The sequence below is a fragment of the Symphodus melops genome, assembly GCF_947650265.1.
Source record: "Symphodus melops genome assembly, chromosome: 19".
NCBI classification, from domain to species: domain Eukaryota; kingdom Metazoa; phylum Chordata; class Actinopteri; order Labriformes; family Labridae; genus Symphodus; species Symphodus melops.
The window spans coordinates 14,641,196-14,664,637 of NC_136709.1; the positions used below are offsets into that span (position 1 = coordinate 14,641,196).

The 23,442-nt window shown below is 40.6% G+C and overlaps 1 protein-coding gene across 3 annotated transcripts in view; it reads left to right on the forward strand.

The window, feature by feature from the left end:
- Positions 1–227: 227 nt before the first annotated feature.
- LOC306840220 (protein jagged-2-like) overlaps positions 228–23,442 on the forward strand; it is a 56,912-nt gene continuing 33,697 nt past the window's right edge. For 2 of the 3 annotated variants that reach the window (XR_013781299.1, XM_079369339.1), the window contains exons 1-3: positions 228–725; positions 1,597–1,920; positions 19,940–19,997. Coding sequence is in view for 2 of the 3 variants with exons in the window: in XM_079369339.1 (XP_079225465.1) it covers positions 657–725; positions 1,597–1,920; positions 19,940–19,997 (451 nt within the window). In the remaining variant the exon portion in view is untranslated. The remainder of the gene's footprint in view (positions 726–1,596; positions 1,921–19,939; positions 19,998–23,442) is intronic. The other variant, XM_079369340.1, reaches the window with a different exon arrangement.

The window sequence follows — 23,442 nt, forward strand, 5'->3', positions numbered from 1 at the left end:
ATTGTTTGTTTATGAAGTGTTATATGTCTTATGTATAGTCTAAACTCTGCTTGTTGTATCATTGTGTCAATATGAAGCTTAATAAATGTAATAATATAAGAAACTTGAACAAAAAACATGTTGATTTTGATTTAATCATGGAAATCTCTTGATTCCACTTTAGTATGACACATTCTCAGAAAAAATGTTACACAAATACAAGCTCCTGTGTGAGTAGACTTCTACTAGAAATCCATCATCGATCCTCGTCCTGCCCCTCCCCGTGATTTGCTCTCTGCCGACAAACGTCCCACCCAGGTGAGCCTGTGATTGGCTCACGCAGCTGTCCTTCACCGTGGAGCGCCCGACTCTAGCTCTGTCAAACAGAGACGCACCGCTGCTCTCCTTCTCTGCAGTTTAGTGCGTCGAGCGGCGGAGGAAAGTGGAGTTCGCGCGTCTTGTTGTGCGTCCGTGGACCAAACAGCAGCAGCAGCGGTGCGCTTTTTTCCCTCCTCCAGATCTGCAGGCATCCCGGGGAGCAGCTACACCGCGCATTCAGCGGACACCAGGAGGAGGAGGAGGAGGAGGATAACCGAGTTCCACTCCTCATTTTGACTCATTGAGACATTCATATTTTGCTTTTCCCTCATGGTAACCAACACTGTGCAGCCGGAGACATGTGGAATATTCCGGGGAAACTGCACCGCTTCTTACTAGTGTGTCTCCTCCTGACGCTGTGGGCTGAGGTGAGAACTCCTTTTTATTCACATTTTAGACGCGAGTTTAACTTAGACATTGACTAGAGTTATTTTGGAAGGGGTTAAATTCCTGCCTTAATTGAATTGCGTGTTCTACAGTCGAATCATGTGATATACGAGTTTCTAAATGTGTGTTTCCTCGGGGGGGATAAATTAAGTTTGAAGTTTACATGCAAATAATTGGTGACATTTGATGAATTTTTGTTTAAAATAAGTAATAATAGTTCACACAAGGTAAAGATTTGCATTCCTCAAAGTTTAAACAACACAGGTGTAATACCAATATTGAGTGTGTTAATAGGCCTTTTTGCGGACTCTTACCAGCTTAATAACGCAAAACAATTTCTTAACTTGGCTTTACATGGTTTCAGTGTAGCTTCACCTGTTGGAAAAAAATAATGACTTATTTCACAGGTCTCGTAAGTTAAATTGCAAAAATACGAGTTGCTTGTCCTGGTGCCTGTCTGATATTTTCAATTCTTTTCATCAAATTCTCCAGGGTTTGTTACGGTGGGCTTTTCTATAGTGCTCGGCTGCAGACTGATATGCAGAGTGAGCAAAATTGGAGTGCTAGTATGTCGCGTTATGCAGCCCTGAGGTGCAACTGTGCCAAAATGCACAGTAGTGTGGGCTGCAGGGTGAGCGAACACTGCAAAAAAAAAGTCACTTATGTATTTGACTTAAACTTTAAGTGGCATTGCTTTTACCGTTAGATCTGACCTTGAAATAAAAAGAACACACATGGCGATGCGAATAGTTACTCAACAAATAGCCTAAAATGACCTTTACAAGTGAATTCCAAGGGTTTTTTTCTTTTCTTTTTTCTTCTTTTTTTTTAACCATTTCCCGTCCTCCTCAGGTGTCCCAGTGCACCGGTTACTTCGAGCTGCAGTTGATATCAGTGGAAAACCCCAAAGGTCAGCTACTCAACGGCGACTGCTGCGACGTGGAAAAGAGCGCAGCGGAGGGCCACTGTGGCGTAGACGAGTGCGACACCTACGTCAAAGTGTGTTTAAAGGAATACCAAACGGAGGTCATCCCCAATGGCCAATGCACGTACGGCTCGGAAACTACTAAGGTTATCGGTGGGAATACTTTTCAGTTCAAAGCTGGCCAGAAAACTGGACAGAGCCGGAACAACGACGCCGGGAAGATCATCATTCCCTTCCAGTTCGCATGGCCGGTGAGTGGCTCATAGATTCTCCAGTTCTGTTTTGAAAAGAAGTCCAAAATGTTGTCGTTGTGAAAAGTTGGAAAGTTGCTCTGAAGTTTCAAAATGTTCGCTTGATGCTTGATCAGCAACAATTGTGGTTATCTTAGTTTATCGTGACATCATAAAACAATCATGTCATGGCTTATAATCATCGTTGTTCAGTCTAAAAGAAAGACTAATCATATGAGGGAGTTGAGATATGTTGGTGGTGCATCATATGACAGCCTGAAGTCGCTCAACCCCTCTCTTGCAAAGAGAAATTTGGCACATGTTGGCACAGATTTCTGTCTCTTCCTACTCTGTTAAGTGGCTGCCTCATACTCATTCTCCACTTCGCGTGCGTGATCAACAAGTTTTTGGCTTCTGTGCGTCACCAACCATCTCGCGAGGGACATTTATATGTTTGAGCTTTTGAGTGTGTTCATGTGTTTCCAATCAAGCGACAGGCCTGTGCGCGCGTTACGCACGACGTTTACGCACAGCAGCGGTACGGTGCTGTTTGATAAGTTACCAAACACGCTACTGTATGTGTGGCTTCAGTTACAGAGGGGAGAGGTGGGGGGGTGTAGTATGGGTGTTTGATGGGTAAAACAATAATAAAAACATTAAAAAAAAACATCTAAGCTTGTGTTGATAAAGAAGGGGCAGGTAACTTATTATCTTATCCAAACAGAGCAGCAGCCAATCAAAACCTGCTCAGGCTCCTTATTTGGTGGAACAGAGTGAGAAAAAGGAACCATGTTTTATGACAGTTTCTGTAAGGTTTAAGGAGCTGCTGTTCAGAGATCAGAATCAGGGAGGTTTGCTGGTTACAGTGACGTCCTACGGAGCAAACGTCACAGGTTTGATTCCCACAACAGCTGAGTGAGCTGTCAAAAGACGAGTCCTGAGTCATTCTGAGTCATTCTAAGGTTCAAACAGATGAAACAACTTTTCAATCAGAAGATGATAACTTTATGACTCTTAACATGATGATCAATTATTTTCTAAAGGTGTTAAACTAAGAGAAGTTCTGTCTTACGAAACTTTTTTTTTGTTTGCCTGTTCATGATTCTAAAGATGTATTTTCTCTAATCCCATCGTTATCTCACATTAAGCTTGCTGTCTTCAATCTTGTGTACTTCTGTTAATCACAGTGCTGTTTGCCTGCAGTCTTGTTTGTAGTTACTGACCTAACTCTTTTAAAATCCTACTGGTATTTGTTTTTATGGAGAAAGATTGACTGATCTCTTCAGAGTGGCACATTTTTCACATGCTTTTCTAAAGACAAGATTCTTAACTTTGGACTCATACTTTCAGTGTGCAGTAAGAAAAGAGTCTTTTCTGTCTTGTCCTTCTTTCGCTTTTTCAATTTATTAAATTTTTCCTCATTGTCAAGTTTTGATGTTACAGATTTTTTTCAGTGGGTAGGTAGTGGGAAGTCTTGAACTTGGCTTTGGACCAAGATTGGACTTTCTTCTAAGACAAAGAAGTTAATTGATAAATCATAAAAACAGAAACAAATATAACAATCATAAGCTGCCACCCTCATTTTTCATTTAAAAAAAAACAAAAACCCAGATTTGATGTTAAGTGAAATGATGGATATGACACTCTCTAAGTATCCGAAAATAATGGAACATAATTCATCTTGAAAACTCATTCCAGACATAGTTGCAGTAAAAAGCAGAAACCCGCCTGTGTGTTCATGTCTGATACATACATATCGGACATATCGGGTGCTTTGTGTGCTCGACCAGCTATGTGACCTCTCCATTCATCACTCCCCATGGTCAGCTGTCAGCGGAGGGGAAGATGGAAGTAGTAAGTTGGGGCCCTGCGGGTGGATACGGTTACCACTAAGTTGTGTGTGACACAGGCGGAGGGTATCAGTGTCACCAACTACTCAAACAAGTGAAGATCCCCGCTCAATCTGGGCCGGGGGATGCCTTTACATCGCCGCCTCTCAGGTTCACGCTCTCACCGTTATTGGGTCATTGTCTCACTCGGCGTGTGTGGGGTCAGTATTTTCCACTATCCATCCGGAAGGGAGTGGAGGAGTGTGAGCGTGTGTGTGTGTGTGTGTGTGTGTGTGTGTGTGTGTGTGTGTGTGTGTGTGTGTGTAAGGGGGCACAAAAGAAGGAGGGTATTAGTGTTTAGACGCTTCTTCTGATGAGGCTGTGAAGGTTGAGGCAGTTAAAATGTCATCACAGCCAACACATTTTGACATCATAGAGCTTGGACAGATTTTTTTTTTGTAAATCTGGAGGTATTGTTTCTCTCAGCTTAAAGGAGTGTATCAGTTCTGGCCCGTCCTGTAGCAGCAGATGACTGTCCACCTAGCCCTTCACAAATTGCACTTCCCCAACAACTCCTCAAGAAAAGTCCGCTGTACGGAGCCTGTGGACTTACACATTGCATCCACAATGGCGTGTGCCAGTGTGGGATTCCATTACAGTGTCGCAGAAGCACAAGAACCACGGTGCGTAAACACACACCAAGAGCTTTATTGACGTTCATCACTGTGCTGTTCTGCCCAGCTGGCTTCGAGGTTCGACATCACCACTGTCTCTCCACCATCACACCTCTGTTATCAAGGGGGGGGGGGTGATATGTCAGCGCTGAATGACTCTGGTTCTGTTCGAGGTCGCTGCCTTATGAAAAAGATCTCCCTCCTCAATGTAAGGAAATGGTTTGTTTTGGAATGATTTCCACTTCTAAGGAGACTGTCTCTGAGAATAGGCCTTCCCTGTTTTTTTGTCGGAGAGCGTGGTGATTTCTTCATAAGCTCTCTTGAGCTACTGTTAGATCAAATACAGTGTTGTTATCCTTAAATTGAAAGTGAGTGAACTTGCCTGACTAATAGATCTGATCACTGTAAATGCCCTCTTTTTTTTTAACTTGGAGTGAGTTTGAATGAATGTGCAGTTCATCATTTATGAAGCCTCAAGCTTGATTTCTCAGGCTGTAAAACGACAGATGTCTCACTCTGCTCATTCTTTACAAAGACCCTCTCAGACCACAGACTGTAGTTTGCACTCTGGCACGCTGACAGACAGCTCTGACAGTCACGTACAAAGTGTTTGTGCGTGTGTGTGTGTATGTGCATGCGTTTGTGTGTGAGAGGCCGTGGCCTGTAGCCTCTGGTGCTGCTATAGTGGACTCCTTCAGTGGGCCTAACAGTATCTGGGCCACTGGTCCTGACATGAATTAACTGCTGAGGAACATAAAAAAAGAAGGACATTGTTCCGCCGCCTTCTTCACTGATCATTTCCTCTTCATGCTAACCCCTCCGGCTGTTTGGGTCTTTAGTGACATCTTTTTTCATGAAAGGGACGGGGGGTGGGGGGGAGAAGGGGAGGTGATGGGGAAGAGAGAGGATGATGGTAGAGGCAGCTCGCCTCCCATTCAAGTATATATGTGAATTTGAAAAAAAAACTTCACACAGCTTTCTTGTGAGCTTTCAGTCACGAGGGAGGTATATTTTTAGGATGCTGAAACTTAAGATGATGCCCTTTTTTACTGTAGTGAGCCGTGCAAAAACAAGCATTTTCGTCTTCTACGCTTCCTCCTTTGTCCCCCCCCCCCCCCCCCCCCCCCCCCCCAAAAAAAAAACAAAAAACCTAAATCTCCTCCTGTCTCCTTTTCTCTCTCTCTCTCTCCTTATGGGGTATTTTTAGAGCTGCTGTCCTCCCCTCACCCCTCTGTGAGTAAATCAAGGATCAAGGGTGCATACTCCTTCAGTTTCATGGCCCGTTTTTTCTCCCCCCGCCTCTGCCCCCTCTTTTGCCAGAACCCCCCCCCCCCCCCCCCCCCCTGTCTCCTCCCCCTCAGCCTGGCAGATCTGAGAGGACAGAGGTGGAACAGCTGTTGTTTCGAGACCTACTCCTCCTCCTACTCCTACTCCTCCTCCTCCTCCCAGAATAAATGTTTTAGTGAAATAGCATTAGGAAAAGCGGCTATGATTACAGATCAGCTCCTCGGAGGAGTATCAGTGAGCAATCACAAAGTGCAATGTTGGATGACGGCGAGTTGTCGCCTTCTTCTTCGGTTTGTTTTGGCTCATTTTGCCGAGTGCGGCTCTGGCACTATGGCCCGCTTTTCCATCAAGATCCCTGCTCAGTTTGGTGATGCCTTTATGCTTGATTAGCTTTGTTATAGGAGGACATGGGTGTGATATTGAATGGAGGTGTAGGGTTGATGTTCTAGTATGTTCTCTGTAAGGGAGGGACTATGCTGGTTAAATCTAGCAAGAGAAATGTTCCTTCGATGAAAAGAAAGACCAAAATGACAGATTTCTTTAGGCCCACATGTGTTTAACAGTTGTGCGACAAAAGATGCAACCCACTTGCAAGACTTCCACTGTTAAGGTCTGTGTAGAGTATAGTAAAAAAAAAAAAAAGAAATTGAGTTTTTACACCACCAGGTTGGAATAATTAAAAAAAATAAAAAAATAAAAAAGCCAGGAACTTAGCTTCAAAATGAGGAACCCCAGCTTGTGGTTGCGTCTGTTGAATGCGTCTAAACTACACCCATTTGCGATTCCAATTCTTCTTCGTATTATTGTAGCACAAGCGTGGCCGGATTTTCACAGAACGAACCTGAACCTCAAAGTGTCTAAAGACTTTCGAACGGGCTAAATCCACAATCTAATCAAACTCTGAGTTCTGTCTTTGGCATTGTGTCACAGCTATTTCTGGTTTTGATTCACGCAAACTTTCAGGACTGCAAGTGTCAGACGCTTCATCTAATGGAGAACATTAAATAGAAGATGTTGGCCCTAATTGCATTACTTACCGGAACAGTTCTGGAGATTCCAAACAAAAAGCTCTACAGCTGAGGTGTTGATGTGCAGAGGCAAGTCGCATTCTGAAAGATCCACTTATGCAAGGAGCATCCCTGAGAGATAATTAGCAGGTTAAATGTCAGAACCTGTTTTGATGTCCAGATACAAAAGATCGAAATGAGTTTGGATTCAGCAGTAGCAGCCTACAGCCAATGAGGTGGCAGCATGAAAGCTGAGGTAAATATCCAGAGGAGTCATCACAACAGTGACGTCTAGATAAATTCGTGCAACAAAGACAAATTGATGCCCTTTTTTTATTTGCATCAGAGTGTGTTGGTTAAAGCTGAGAAATGTTTGAATTTAATTTGCTTTATACGACAGATTGTGAGGAGCAGTACATACTCTTCTTTTTTACTATTCAGACAGACTTTAGAACATGACAAGTCTCAAAGTGTTGTGTGCGCAAGTATGTAGGTTAACCTGACACATGCTTCCCTGAGTAAAACAACAAACTGAGGCCACAAACGGCTCCCTCTGCGTGCCCTCTCTGTTCTGTGTCTTTAATAAGCCTGAAAGCCTGCAGGACGCCCTCAGCATGGGCTCCGTTACGTGTTGTGTGTCAGCCAGGCGAGGCGGTTGAACGCTCTCTGCTCGGTTAACTGCGGTCAGAACGAGGCTGCTCGTCTTTCCCACGGTGCCGCTGGGTCCAAATCAGCTGACCTGACCTGAGGCGTAGAAATGTGTGATTAGCTGCTCAGTCTGTCCCGCACATCGATTGTTGATGCTGCTGGAGGATTTGGTCTGAGGTGTGACTTGTGTATGTATATAGTGGCAGCTTTGTGTTGTTGTATTTATCACGCTGTGGGCAAGTAAATCAGTTCTCACAGTTACATAATGGGGAAAAACCAGAGTTCTTCACACATGTAAGCTAGTTTGAGTGTTAAAACGTGTTTCACTATTAGTCATAAGGTCTTTGCAGACTGAATATGTTTATATTTTTTTGTTTTATTTAAGGAAATCCAATCTCATGTTGTGTCAATCATGTTCGGCACTGACTCAAAAAACTTTCGTCTGCCATTATGTTTTTTGAAACATGTTTCGATTTGCTGTGATTTCTTTTTTTTGGCATCCATCCAAATGTGTTTGTCTCTACCACAAATAAACTTTAATCAGTTATTTCAGTTGAGTTAAAAAAAAAAAAGAAAGAAGGTGAATTCATTCATGTTTCAAAAAGTCTAAGCTGACATTTCCCTTGTAACCAAAATATGTAAAGTTTGCTTCAGTGAGGGGTGAAGAAAACCAGAAATGATTCACATATAAGATGCTGGAATTAGATTTTTTTTTTTGTTTTTTTAAACTTAAGTGTTCAATAATGCAAACAGTAATTGCAATGATGAAAATATCTCATGTACCCCCCCCCCCCCCCCCCCCCCACACACACCTCATCTTTATCAGTGAAGTAGGCCTCACTATTTACTTACATGTTGTAACCCAAGTCTAATGTTTCACACAAATATCACAACCTACATATACTTACTATGTAGTGTGAATCATTTGTATCGTTGCCATAGTTACCTTTATTTCACACTGAGCACTGATTTAGAACTTTTGTTTACATTATCCTGTGCTGATATCCTGTTTCACTGGACACCTGCCAGCCAATCAGAAAACAGTATACAACAAAGACATGATATATTGAACTACATACAAGCTCTATTCATTGTGTGTGTGTGTTTGTGTGTGCTGCATACAGGACAGTTTTTTTTTTTTATCTTTGCACTTAAAGGAATCTTTTTTCAGGACTTTTCTCAGGTTTGGCCGTGAAGAAGGTGAAGGTGCTGCTGTCAAAGATGTTCTGAAACTCTCCCGATGTCTTACCCATCTGCTGAGATCTGATCACGACTCAGTCCACCTCCAGATATGGTTTCGCTGATCCTATAGCATTCCTACCTATTTACACCTTGTATTAACGCGCAACCTCTTTCTCGATAAAATATCTTCTTACAGACGACACAATATTACCAGGTGGCGATGCTGTTGCCGTGCGTAGCCTTGATATATGTTCTTGTGTGTAATTCTAGGTGAGATAGAGTTAACGAAATACATGTGCAGTGAGATGAGCAGCGTTGATTAAAGCATCATACACACACACACACACACACACACACACACACACATACACATACAGCTTGATTTCCCTGCAGATGAGGCGCAGCGAAGGATGGGAAATTTGGAAAGAAAGAGGTTGAGGTTCAAATTGACCAAACCCTTCATTGTTGCTTTGTTTGTTTATCTCCAAAAAATCTCTCACACATCCTCTGTTTATCTTGTCTATCTCTCCCAGTCTCTCATGCACTAAGAGAAAACCCCGTAGCTACATATTTTGTGCGTTAGAAACCATTTGGCTCCCGTGCTTCACTTTTGTTAGCTTGCTTTGAGGGTGTGATCACACCTACCGTTTGCTTTCTTTGGTCTGAAACAGAGTGGGAAAAGATGGTTGTGTTGTCTTTTTTGTATTTTGCTCCTTTGGGCTCACATTGTGAAGCAGCTCATGGGCCAAAGTTTAATGGTTTTGATTCCCATCATGCATGAGGATCTGTAAGAAAATGGCCTTATCTTTCATGGTAATTTGACGTATGTTTCCCAACTTGTACAACGTTCTTTTCGTGGAAGTAGAAGCTGCTAACAAACATCTCCCTAACTTTTCTGTGACTTTTTATGGACTCATAAACTGAATTAAAGCACTTAATCCTCAATCATTCAAGTAAACTGCTTGCTATGAACACACCCTGACACATCCTTTGGCTGTGTAAAAGTGAGTAAATCAAACAGGGCGAACTGTTCCCTGGCTAGTTTTCTACAATGGTCTTTATAATGTGGTGCAGCCTGTTGTAAGCGTTCTGTCCAGAGGGATTGGGTGAAGGTTCAGCAGCGTTTCTCAACACATCTGGGGCTGAAAAATCTCTGTCAGTAACCTCTTTTACCCAACCTCCCACTCAATGGAGAAAGCCTTGTAACACTTTCACACACTTCTGAATCCACAATGTGTAGAAAGAGAGACGCTTTACTGCTTATTCAGAGGAAGTTAAGCAAACCCAATGGATAAATACTGTATATCGTAGTTCACTGATTTACCCCCTGGACTTCCTCGGAGATAAGCCAATAGGGGTGTGCAGAGATGTCATTCATTATCTTTTGCCAATACGAGATGTTGAGAAAGTATACCGCTACGCTGGTGTGCAGTCTGTTGCCTGAAAGTAGAGAGACGAGATCTATACTGTCTGGCAAATAACTTCTGCAATATGGCCTAATTGAAACGCTCTCGACTGGGACTTTTTTTTTTTTTTAATAAAGGATATCAATGTATTCGACATTGTATTTGGTTTATTTTGAAGCCACAGACTCGGTGAATGAATGCAGAAGAATATGACTGGAGCTGTCGGGACTCAGGCGGCATATGCACATGTGATAGCAATTGACTTATCTTAAATGCTAGACAATAACTATAATGTATCCACATATAAAACATTTCTTAATCCCATCTCACTGTCCATCTCTATAAACCACTGTTCAAGTTCAGTTTAAGCTTCGATTTTAACAACCATGTGTGTTTGTGTTTCTTGTATTACCAACTTCTTTGGTGAAATCTTGCTGTGTTTCAAGCTTTCCAAAACAGATGCATATGATGACCTTGGGTTCCTTTGGTGGCCTAAAGGTGCCAGTCACTCACACTAATTTCATTGCTTTCCTCCGCTCCCTTTTTCCCTTCTTACATCAAACAGAAGAGTACAGGAAGTTATGATTTTCTCTTTTCCAAAGGTCAGAACTGAACTGGGGAAAAAGGCGTTTAAGTTTGCTGCTCCATTTATGTGCACAAATACATTGGCAACGTTTTTGTTACAAAAGGTTGCCAATACATTATCTCCTCTGGTCTTTCTCTGCTTGAGACATAAAGGTGACTTTTGTGTCTGAACGAGAAGCCAAAAGAACTTATGAAATGTCACTATTTGCCCTTGTCTGAATTTGAATAGCTTGACACTGCTCTCTCTCGGTTGTTGGCAGTTTCTGGTTAAGATCTCACCGTTGATCAGCATCTTTACTTTCAGTACTATCGAAAAAAAAAAAAAACAGATGCCATGTTGTGTCAAAACTGTTCATGTAAAAAAGTATCCAAATAGTGAAGGAATAACACAGTTTAAGTTTACTACCGTTATTTATGCTGTCAGCTCTGACTTTTTGTTTTTCACTACATGTCCTTGACAACTATATAAGTCCTCACCTGAACTGCCCTCACTGAAGTTTTTCCTCCTGCTGAAGACTCGAGGTTAAAACAACATGTGGAGCTTGAGTTGCATGCAGCAAATTTAGTCTCTCTCTTATCATCCTTTCCTGACATTTCAGAGTTTTTTTTTTCTTTTTCAATGTTTATTTGTCACATCTGCGCTTCGGAGGATCAACAATAAAGGAAGTAAGGAACCCCCTTTTGGGCTTTCCAGCAGCATAAACATCATTTGTCTGTCTATACTGTTTTACAGAGGCCTGCTTTAACCTTCATGTCACTGCACCTTTCAGAGGGAACAACTACTTTGTACCTCAGCTTTTGTGATATTGAGTTATCAAGACGAGTGGAAGGAGTGGAAACAGAAAGCTGGGAGAGACAGATGGAAACATAAAGAAGCAGAGGTAGAGGAGGGCAGCTGTGTTGGCCAAAATGTCAGGAGTGGATTTGAGAGTGTTTACATAAGGCCTCTCTTTGGCTGCCCTCTGGAGTGTTGAACATGCTGAATCCAGTATTCACGCCTGCCTAAGGTGACACTCTCTTTATATGGAGTCCAGTTGTTGGTAGATGATGATAAGAAGTCATATTTAGGTATTCTCAGGTTTTGGCGGTTTTCTTAAAGCGACTACTTGAACTCCTCGCAGGTCCCATTCACCTGATTTGTGAGATTTCTCAGAAGCAAGAGAATAAAGAGGAAGGCGTCATGAAAGACAGTATGGCTTTAGCGATTGAGTACGAGTCCCACTTTCTTAGTCTTGACGTTTCACTCATCTGGGCCTAATCTGTCTTTTACCAATCACTTTGTGTGACCTTCAATGAAATATCCTAAAGGGATTTAGTTAATTTGATAAGATATGTGACGCAGAGAATCGTGAAGAAAAGCTTCTAAACTCTTATACCGTTTTCAATTAAACTTGAAGACTCAAGTCAGTGTGATTTTTAGAATTTTCTGCTCTCTATGTGATAAGAGCCTATTTATGTTAAGGTAGGTGCTAAGGTGACATATCTTGGATGAAATTGCGACCATTATTCACCTTTGATACATGAGGAGGATGGTAAACCTTTGATTTAAATCACATTTTCTCAACCCTTTGAATGCAGCCCCATGCCTAAGAAATGTTGATCTTCTTCTTTACAACTACGACCTCAATACAGTGAATATTGGGACCGTCAGTGTTTGGTTGGGCATAAGACCACAAATGGTGGTTTGCTGTCTTATTTTGGTGAGTGTGGATAAACTATTCAAATCCCAATCTATGTACCACTGTTAAATTTGCACATGTGATGCCATGCTACTTTGTTTTCTGTCTTTGTCACTACTTGAATTAACACTTTTTTAAGAAATGCCATGCTTCCTACTTAAATGTTTGTCACATTTCAATCATGCAAGGTGAAAAGTACCTCCAAATCAAAATCTGTCTCAACCAGGTTGTTAAAAGCTGCAAAAGTTCTTCAGTGAGTTATTGTAGACATGTTTGGTCTAAATATCTGTCTTTCCCTCTCTCTGTTCTTGTCTTCCACTTCATATGGTTTACAACCTGTTATCCAATCAAAAAATCCAGCCAAGCATCTGAACTGGTCACAGACTCACTCCCAGTATTACTCGTGCATATGAGTTAGCAGAAAATCTGTCAGACGGTCCACATTTTGACAAATGCTGCTGAATATAAAAGCTTAGAATTTCTATTAGACATTCCTCACAAGGATTATGGTGGGTTTTAGTGTGTGTTGGCAGGTGGGTGGTGTAAACAGTCTTTTGCAACAATGATGGCAAATAAGAGACATTTTTTATTTGGTTCCAAGTTGAAAAGCAGCTCTTTTTGATGACATTGAACTGAGTGATTTCTAATGATTTTGATTGTAAAAACGATGCTCAGATGTCAACATGTCATTTTCAGTCTAATATTTTAATTTTTTACTGCCATCTTTCTTTCCAGCCTTCCTTTGCAAATGTTGAACATCCATTTTAAAAAGAGCATCTTCTTTTAAAATTATTATATAATGGATATTGTGCATTTCACAAAAGGCAGCATATTCACCATCCCTGTGGCTGCATTGCACAGAACACTGGTGTATATGCACAGAGGTTTACAGGGGGAATTAGTGGGAGTGTTGGTAGAGTCTGTGCAGCTAGTTTCTCAGTCGCAGCATCTGATTACAGACAGTTTGACTAGGAGGTAATAAAAAAAGGAGAGTACAATGTTGTACTCAGATTTGTATCTCTGTATGTGCTTTGACTTTCTGAAATAATTGCTTCAGGTCTTTGGCACCTTAAGTTGACGAAGAACAAACCAAAAGTGTTGGAACAAGTATATTATGCAATGGAAATACTGCTCTAAGATGGAAAATAATAGGTAAATGTCATTCTTTATAAAGTTAATCTAGTTTCCTTTATTAAGCATGTCACTGAATCTGAAGATTATGGATTTAAGATGATGGATTTAAGGTAGTAGTTTCTCCCCTTGTTCCCTTCACAGTGCATGTAAAGCATCAATTTACCATAAAAGACGAGTTCACAGGATTCCTCTCTGTTGCTAAAGGAGCCGGCATAACCTGGAGGCGACAGAAATAGCTCCTCGTGCATTTGGTGTGGGAAAAGTGAATTGGGTCATTTTTCCATTCTGCTGCTCAGTATAAAGACCTGATTAGATTAGCTTTGATTAGATTTGCTGTCTGTACGAGCCCTCCCAGGAGGGGGCTTGGGGGCTGCTGGTGGAGGGGGGGCTCGTTGAAGCCTTCGAGGTGGTATTTGGTGGAGGGGGAGGAGGGCTCGTTCTGTTAATAATGTGCTAAATTAACCATCCCGGCTTCTCTCTGCCGGGAGCAAAATGTTTTATTCATGTCAGTAGACAAACAGGTGTGACGAGACAGGTGTTGCTGCTGTGGGGTTTTTTTTGCATGTTTTTTTTTTTTCTTTCTCTGATCACAACTTGAAGAAAGTTGTTAATTGGGTTTCAGGCTTCTCTTTTATCTATTAACAATTCCCTGTTGCTGTGAATTTTTTATTAAATGAACAATTCTCTTGATTTTAGCCCACCTTTAAATGTCAAACTTTGATCTGAGGTGATGATGGGCAAGATATTTATATTAATAAGCACACACTGAGGTGTAAAGATATTTTCATTGAAAGTGTTTAAAAGTAAAACTTCTGACAGTACACAACTAATGCTCGCTGTATTCCTTTTATATATATATATATATATATATATATATATATATATATATATATCATTGACATCAATTGGCTACCAAGACCTGTGGATAGACACTATAGAAATATTAAGTTGGTTGAATCATTCTGACGAATACATACTTTAATGCTTGGTAAAAGTTTAGGTTTATGAAAGTTGACAAGAAGTAGTTTAATATAGTGTTGCTACAGTGAGAATTAAGTTAAACTAACACAGAACAAGTTCAGAGAACCAGCAGCCTTGCTTAGCTAACACTGGAGCATGACGTTTTTTTTTAGCTAATTTCGCCCTTAAGACATGCTGGCATATTGAAAGTCGCTGTTTCTTGATGCATTGGTCACCTGAGGAGATTCTTTAATGGAAACTAAATAAAGTGTTCTTTTTCAGTTGAATAAAGCTAATAACAAAAATTCAGAACTCTGCCAAAATGACATTATCCAGAATTGTAAGACGTAAAAAGTCATGCTTTTTTTTGGTCAATCTGCAAGAGTATAATAAAAAAAAAAAGCTTGTTTTTTAATGGATGTTGAAATTATCAATTCTGATGCTGCCCAGGAAGTCAGGTAAATCTAATTGTTAACTGGCTTTTGCGACACAGGTTAGATCAGATTTGTGACACGAGGCAGACATTGTTTTATTTATTCAAATGACAATCGGGAAGCTGTTGTTGGAGAAAATAGCTCTTAAACCCCACTTTGCTTTACCTACCTATAGTAACAAACAGCAGACTGCTAAAGTTAGCACGTAGCTGGTGAGCACAGTGCAGAATTTAGCAGCTAAAAACTACTTGTTTATTCACTTTCTACTTACCTATGTTGATCTGAATAGGATTAAGGTTGTGCTATTTGCATGTTAGCATGTTTAGCTAGCTTTTGGGGAAATTAAGTTAAAATATTCACATCACTTTTGGTATGCACAAACATCATGAACCTTTTGTCATGGTAAAATCCACAAACAAACAAACTGCATGTTTCTAGGCTGGAATAAAGGCTCCAGAAACATGTAAATAACAAGAGAATCTGACACAAAGAATGAATCTTATTCATAAAACATAAACCTTGAAACGAAAATGCATGAAACGATGTGTGTAGCAGCTCTAGACTGTACAGTATATTCTCAGTAGAGCTGTATGTAGCCGGCGGCTGTTCCTGCCGCGCTGAAGCAGTAATTTATTCATTGAACAGGTGAAGGCGGCGCGGAGTGGGCTGGTTTCTCCTCGCCTAATGAAAACCCAAATCCCTCTGACTCCTGTAAATTGGTTAGGAGGTGTCAAGTGTCTCCTAACACGTCCCCACCCCCACCCCATACCCCTCACACACACTCATACTTTATTAGCACAGACACACACACACACACACACACACACACACACACACACACACACACACACACAGATTTGACTCATAAGGTCGTCTCACTGCAGACAGCAGGGACGTGACACTTTGATCCTCCATCTCCTTTCCTTCAAGGACACAAACTGCACACTTGAGTTTAGTCACACACCCTGATATGTTTAACACACACTATAACAAACACACACACTCAGGCTCCTCTGAGGCCGTGGGACAGACCCATCTGTCTGTGAGCCGGTGGCTGTGACATTTAAAATGGATTACAAGGGGAAAGATTGATTATGATAATGTACACTTATTTTCACTCATGACAGAGTTATGGCTGCTCACTGAGCTCATAAATCACTGCTGTGTCATCTCCAGCTGATGGACAAAGAGCCTCAGTCTGATCAAGTGGCTGCTGATGATGTTTGTGCCAAAGCTGTAGACGAGATCATCCTCTTGTTGTCTTCATGATAATTGTGGTTTAAAAATGTTTGCGGCAAATAACAATGACTCTCACTTTATAAATGTGAGAGTCCTACACCTTCTCATATGCCAACTAATTGATATCCACTTAAGTAAAGCTGTACTCTAAATCCAGTCTGTGAGGGCAAACTAAGAATCTGTATGCTCAATCTGAAAACATTTTGTCCTTATTTCTAGGTTGAAAGATCAGTTTACCAGCAACATCTTGCCAGGATAAATTAAACTCTGTGCTGTGCTTTTCTGTTTGTCTAATGGTAGAGTGTGGAAGTCAGTTATGAACTCATTTATGAACATCCATTCCTGATACTGATTATTGAGACAACGTGGGTGCTGGGTGTGAAAAAGGCAACTGAGTCACGGGGAAAACTAGTTCAAACACCTGCACTGCGTGAAGACTCTTTGTGCCGGTGTGAGCCTTTTGCAGGATAGTAACCAGCAATATATCACTGCATTCCATCTTCTGTATGCTTTATTTTTTATAAAATCAGTCTTTATAAGTGCATTGATGGTAAAAAAAAAAAAAAAAAAAGGATGGTCGCTAATTTATGATTGTTCACATCACATTGTTGGTTGACTTGTCAGGATCAGTGTCAGCACTGTTTGCATTGTTTGGAGGTACCTCAAACTAGCATTAGTATCAGCTCCTGAGCTCCATCTGAAAATATGGAAATCATTGAAAGAAGCTTTGAAGAAATTTTAACAGTTTCAGTTTATAGTCTTACAATGTACAAAAGAAAGAAAGCTCTGCAAACAGACAGTTTAGTTAAGTGCAGTTCAGTTTGAAGAGGAGAAGTTTGAAGCTGTCATTGCTGACCAAAGTGTTCTTATGTTCTTGTTTTGGTGATGTAACTGTTGAGATTTGGCCGACTCTCACTTGTTGATGGTGTAATATGTTCTTACTGTCAGAGGGAAGAGGATGCTTAAAGCATGAGATTGCATTTTGACTCTCCGGAAGCAGACTCAGGCTCACAAAAACAATCTGAAAAGAATCGTACTGGATACAGTGTCCAGTTGTAACATGTGTGGTCATTAGAGTGTATCCTCAAATTGTAACTACCAAAGGGGGGGGCATCATATCACACAGTGTAACAGATCACCTACCTTATCTACTTCAGACCAAAACAGCTACTAAATATCACAGAGAATAACTCAAACCTCCTAAAAGTCAAACTGGTGAACAGTCTACACTCTTAAATGAAAGGTTTACTAAGAGGTTATTAGATATGTGACATCCAAATTTCACTTGTAAATGTTTAAAATCGGCTAATCTGATTGGTTCAAATCTTAGTAAAGAAGTGTGATTGTTTGCACTGTGATTCATGTTTCGTTCCCACACACTGCCAAACTAAAAGGAAACCCTGGTTTAGTAATAAAAGAAACAAGAACAAAACAGTAAAATAGCTTAAAGTTGAGTTTTTTTAAACCCTTACTCTGTGAAATGAATATCTTTGGATTGGGATCTGTTAGTTTTAATTATCATTAAGACCTGAATATGTATTGGATTGTTTTTGTCTTTTGTTTCCAGATTAAACGATAATTAAAAATGGATTTCCAAACAAAATTAACAAAAAAATAATTTTCCAATGATGTCAATTAAGTCTCAATAGTTATGTGTTTGTCGTTTTTCCTAACTGGTCAAAGTTAAAGAAGTAAATGTTTTCAAAGTTGGGACATAACAGTGCCAAACCTGCTTATTGAGAACGCACCCTGAAGCAACCACCAAATACTTGTAGCTACATGGTCTCATGTCTGTGTCACGATTTTCTCTCCTTTATCATTTTTCATGTCTGTCCAAACTGTGAACTCCTAAACCCCAACATTTGAACACCATAAAATGAACTGCACAGTGCCATAAAAGACTTATACGCTCTACCTTTTCGTTTTGTGTTTCTTGCTTCCCTCTGCCTCTAATCTCTCCCAGCACCACTTTGTAACGTCCCCTGTAATCTTCCCTGCAGCCCTCAGTCACTCTGAGTCACACTTGGGTCATGGGAACTCACAGCTGCTCGTCCGGCCCCATGCAGTTGACAGACAGCGAGCTCCATTTTGGTTTGTTTGCTGATGCCCGTGAAAAAATGCCTTGCACCTGAAACAATTTCAGAGTTGGAGTTTGTTGGCGGAGACTGTCTCCTCTTGAAACTAGGGCATAGTGTGCAGACATGCTGGGCTTTTCCACACAACATCCACTTAACGCGTTATCAAAGTACTGAATATTGTATAATAGTTCAAACGTTTGTATTCATATCAACAAAGAATCTGAAAGGCGTAAGACTAGATTTTGACATCATTGTTCTTGTGTCTGTTCTGAGTAATTGATTTTTAAAAAGAGGTTCTGGAGGAAAACAGTCCGTGTGCAGAGTGAACGAGACAGAATTAGCAGTCACCAAACAACAGTTTAGCTTTTTATGAATTCATGTTTACAAAGAGGTGGGACAAAAAAAAAAAAAGACAATCAGTGTATCATAGTCCTTGGACGTGTAATACCATGATTATTTTGACTCTCCATTTCATGACTTATGGCATGACTGAGGGTAACATGAATAGAATTAATTGGCCAAAGATGTCGTTGAAAAGTGAAGAAGACGGTGGGATAATTTAGACAAAGAGGTGAAACTCTTTGAAACTGAAGCCAAATGACTGTAAATTAACATGTACATTAAGCCTGCACTTTAGCTTTCTCGGGGCATTTTCTAGTCTTCAGTTAATCAGATTTTTATCTCTGATGCTCAAGAAAAGATAATCTGATTCTGGGTTAACATTATGTTTTGCAAGACAGTATTTTATTAGTGTTTCACAATTTCTGATGAACTGAGGAATACACATGCCCTTTTATTCACTGTAATTTTGATCACGTTCTTGTCCCCGCTCCGACAGCCTTCTTCTTCTTGTATCCCTCTGGCAACGTCTTCTTTAGCCTATTTATTTTGTGTTTGCTTCCCTCACTCCTACCATACATGACCATGAAGAGGTGATGTGGTGAGTCAAAATGAAAAGTTAAGTTCACCATTCAACACCAACAATATGATGATTACAGAGGTCAGGAATGATGATACGTACCAATATTTGGTCCGATTCCTACACCATGGCCCTTCGTATGTATACAAGTCCACCAGACAAAAAGCAAGTATTCTAAGATACTTATTAGGATTGCAAACTGTTTAATCATTTCGGTTGTAGCTGCCTGAGACAGGCTTTATTTTAGGCCGTTAAACTCTTCAAGAAACACTCAACAGTATTGCTTCCATCCTCCCAAATGTTTTCTTTGCCATTTGAGTCAAAAGCCACCCTGAGTCCTTAAGAACTCTCTGTGGAAAAGGCAGGAAAAATGAATTCCCCCATTGGAAATCAATACATTACCAAACAAAGTGCCCTTAAGCAAGTCATCAAAACCCTGCTCGATCCAGAGGTTTTGACCTCCCTGTGGAGTCAAGAAAGGATGAACCTCCTCGTTCTTTTTGGATCAATAAAGTGTCACAGAAAAGGTTGTTGAGAGAATAATTCTCCTCCTGATCTAGGGGTGATAGAGTAAAGCTGAATTTGGTATCTCTGAACCGTGTTATCATAAAGGATCAGGCCTGGCTGGGGAAAATATGAAAAATGTGTTCTATTGGTTTTCAGGTGAATGTTTTGTTCTTTGATAGAACATTTTTTAACCAGCCTTGGGCAGATGGAAGCTAATCAGTTACAGCAGCGTGGGAACAAGACTTATTTTCCCATGGTTACTCACCTTCTATGCCAAATGTGAGTGAGTGTGTTTGTGAAAACAGCCGTGTGTCTGTTTATGAGTGATGGCACTTAAGATCTGAGTGTCTGTACAAATGCCAAATCCTGTGCATTTCCATACCTTGATGTGGGCATATCTGAGTTTCTCTTTGTGCTGTCTATAGGTGTGCACCATTATAACCTCTGGCCTCTTTCTCTGTCTCTGTTTCAGCGAGCTTACACTGTGATAGTGGAGGCGTGGGACAGGGACAACGGCACACACAGCAATGGTAAGGATTGCCCCTCTGTAATGTATAAAACCCAGTGTAACAGAGAAATTACTATCTTTTTTTCTCCCTCTATCTGAATTGCACTCAGTCCACTTCTGCTTTACTGCTTGTACAATTCTATGTGATAATGTTAAAGTCGAGGTTTTGTCTTTTCTGGAAGGATTCACTGGCATCCTTGTAATATAATAACTAGTAAGGTCTTTTTACCTGCTCTTTTGTAATATTAATAGACAACGACTTGACATACTTTTTATGAAGTGTCTTGAGATAACACTTTATATGAATTCATGCTATACAAATAAATATTGATTGATTGAATTATCCATTTGTACACTTCATAAAGTTCAGAGAAATTGCTGGTAATGTCAGAGTTTCAGGTTTTACCCATATCTTATGATTTACACTGCAAGTCTTTGTTCATCACTTAATTCTCTTGGTTAGCTTATCAAGAACCTCTCGAGAGCATTAATGTCTTAAGCAACCATGATGACAACTGGTTATGTCAAAGTTAGAAGTAGTTACGCCAACGGAAAGATCAGAAGGCTACTCAAAATTTTACTGCTTCCTTAAAAAATGATATTTGTATCCGAAAATGTCAACGTGGCCAATGTACAACATACACAGATGGATTAGGTAAAGTATGCAAGTGATAGATGGATGCAACAAAAAAGTAACATCACCATCATGAGGCAAAAATGAGCTTTCTACAAATAAACTACTAACCAACAAAGCAAGCACTTTTCTTCTAGAGCTTTTAGGGAAGTAGGAAGCTATAAAGTGCTATAACCAAAACCACTGAACATCCAATTAGATCCCTGATGAAAGAGGCAGTTGTATACTTTTGAAGTACAGCAAGATTGTTGGCTGTCCTGCAATCTAGTCTCCATCCATTTTGCTCAACTGTGAGCTCAGTGGCCTTTGTAAAAAAAAAAAAAAAAAAAAAAGGTGTGCATAAATGACCATAATGAAATCAAAATGTGAGATAAATTTAAGCCATTGAACAGGTGGTATTTTGGTTGGCTTGGCATAGAAACCTGTGATAAAGTTTTTAGAACATTTCTAGTGTCGTACCTAGTGTTAAATGTGTGAACTGGCTTTTAAGATTAACCAGCAGGGCCAACAAATTTGGTTAGAACCTGCCTGCACACTGACGTCTTTTGTTGCAGATGCATCCTGTTGATACATGTTGTTCTGGCCACTTTTCCCCAATACCTCTGGGAGGAAGAAAGGTTAATTGAGGGATGTAATCTGTGTGATAGAACTACGCCACATTTGCTTTGTTAGTTGTTGGCTCACTGTCCATACACGCTGATTCAGGGCTCACATGAATAAACCACTTTTGCTACCTCCTTCCCTGTCGTTGACATCCCTTTTGTTGTCTTTTTACCACCAACGAAGAAATAAATTCCTCTATAAATGCAACTCCTGAAGCCTTTCTTTGCACCCAACCTTCCCTTTCACGTAAATGCCTTCAGATTTGTTCAGGATGAGCCTGGCTTGAAAGCGAGTAAGATTGATAAGTCACATTAGATGAGTCGCATCTTGAGTGGCATCTGATGGCTGATATGACGCTCTCATGCTTTTCACCTGATCTTCCTTTGCGTCAGAGCTGTGTTGCCAACAATCAATGTCAGTTTGTATTCTGAACTCATGTGGCATAGGTTTGATGTGTTAATATAGTCAGTTGACTAGCAGAAGCTTCATACTAGGAATGGGTTGGATAAACTTGAGGTTTTACCAACTTTAAGAGAATTACTTGTTAGAATTTATTTTTTCACTTTTTGTGTTCTATCTCCTCATCGTTTTGAAGAGGACGTGTCTTGTTTCAAAGCGGAAGTCAGTTAAACTTTCAAATCCATCAGTCAGTGTTTTTTACAAATAAAAAGGAAAGTATCTAACGAGGCTTCAAGGACAGAACAGGGTTAGACTGTACTCTTTGCTTCATTGGTTACAGAGACCCAACAATAATCCATCATGAGCAAGTTCTTGGCATAAATTGCAGCGAAAAACTTAATTTTAACAGACAGAAATCCGGAACAGAACCAGCGTTCTTTTGCTGAACAGCCATCTGTCAAAACGGTCCAACAAGGGCTGACTGTTTGCCATGATCACTTGTTTCAAGTCATATTCAATACAATGCGTAGGTTTGGCAGTATGTGGTCGTTTTCAAACAGAGTAGCTCATAAAGCAGGGTAACACTCAATGGCGTGGCTACATGTGATTGACAAGTAGCTATGACAGATACAGCTCAACCAGAATAGTGGGATAGCAATTCTTGAACCCTCTGGTCCAAAATATTTTCATATCTGGCTCCAGAAAAAGTTGGCGATGGCAAAAATTACAAACTTAAAACATCTTACAATGTTTGTGTTCAACGCAACGTTGGCTTTTGTCCCTTTCTTTATACATCTATAAATCTGATACCACAATAATACTTTGTGTAAAGTTTTGCACTGCTACCCTTATTTTAAGGTTCAACACGTTCAAGCGTGGCTGTTGTGAACAACTAATCCGTTTGAGTTCACTTTTGGTGCAAAAGATCGCTGGTTTAACAGCTGCAGCAGATTTGGAATCAGAAGGAATGGAAAGACACGCAGTAAACGTAACTCATGATACCAAACACCTGCAATGCTTTTACTAAAACGAAAGGAATGGTAGACGTGTGCCATCTACCATATTTTACATTTTTTATGATCATTGCCCTGAGCTAACATGCCACTCTCACATTGACGTCTTAAAACCTGAACAGCCTTAAACAAATAAACCATGAGCGAGGTTTGGACTGAACATTAGAGAGAGCTGACGGATGATTGACAGGTAGCTTTGTTGTGCTACTCATCACTCCTTCTTTCACCCTCTGCAGGTCAGAATGTTTCTGGCTCTTCTCTATATTAAGGCTGTGAGAACATTGCATCCTTAAGCCATTAATTATGAGCTGTGGTGTTCTTTTTTTACCCCCTCTTCTTTCCTCTCATGTCCATCTCCTAATTAGCATCATGGCAGCTGTCTGGCTACCGCACGCCACTTCATTATCCTGAAACACTGTGACAGGTTGGCATTCAGGCTGCCGTGCCTGGGCTTGGACGACAGCTCTGGTGGTGGGACACTTAAGTCATTGATTGCTTGACCACCTGCACATGTGTCAGTGTGAGGGCTTTGGGGGCGACGCTTTTATGACGCCTCTAAGGGGTGAGGCTGGGTGGTACTGGAAGGAAGTGCTGACAACTCAACCACCATGTCCCGTCTTGTAGACTTGGACTGAGTATTTCTCTCATTGCGTGATTACAACTATGATCCCTTAATCTGTCAGTGAGTCTCTCTGCAGCCAAGTGTCCTGTCAAAGTGAAACCTTACCTGCTTGCTTCATTGTAAGACAACAGGGTAAGCTAAAAAATGTATATGTAATTTCATAATAAGCTAAACTCCACTGTGAATCATCGACTGT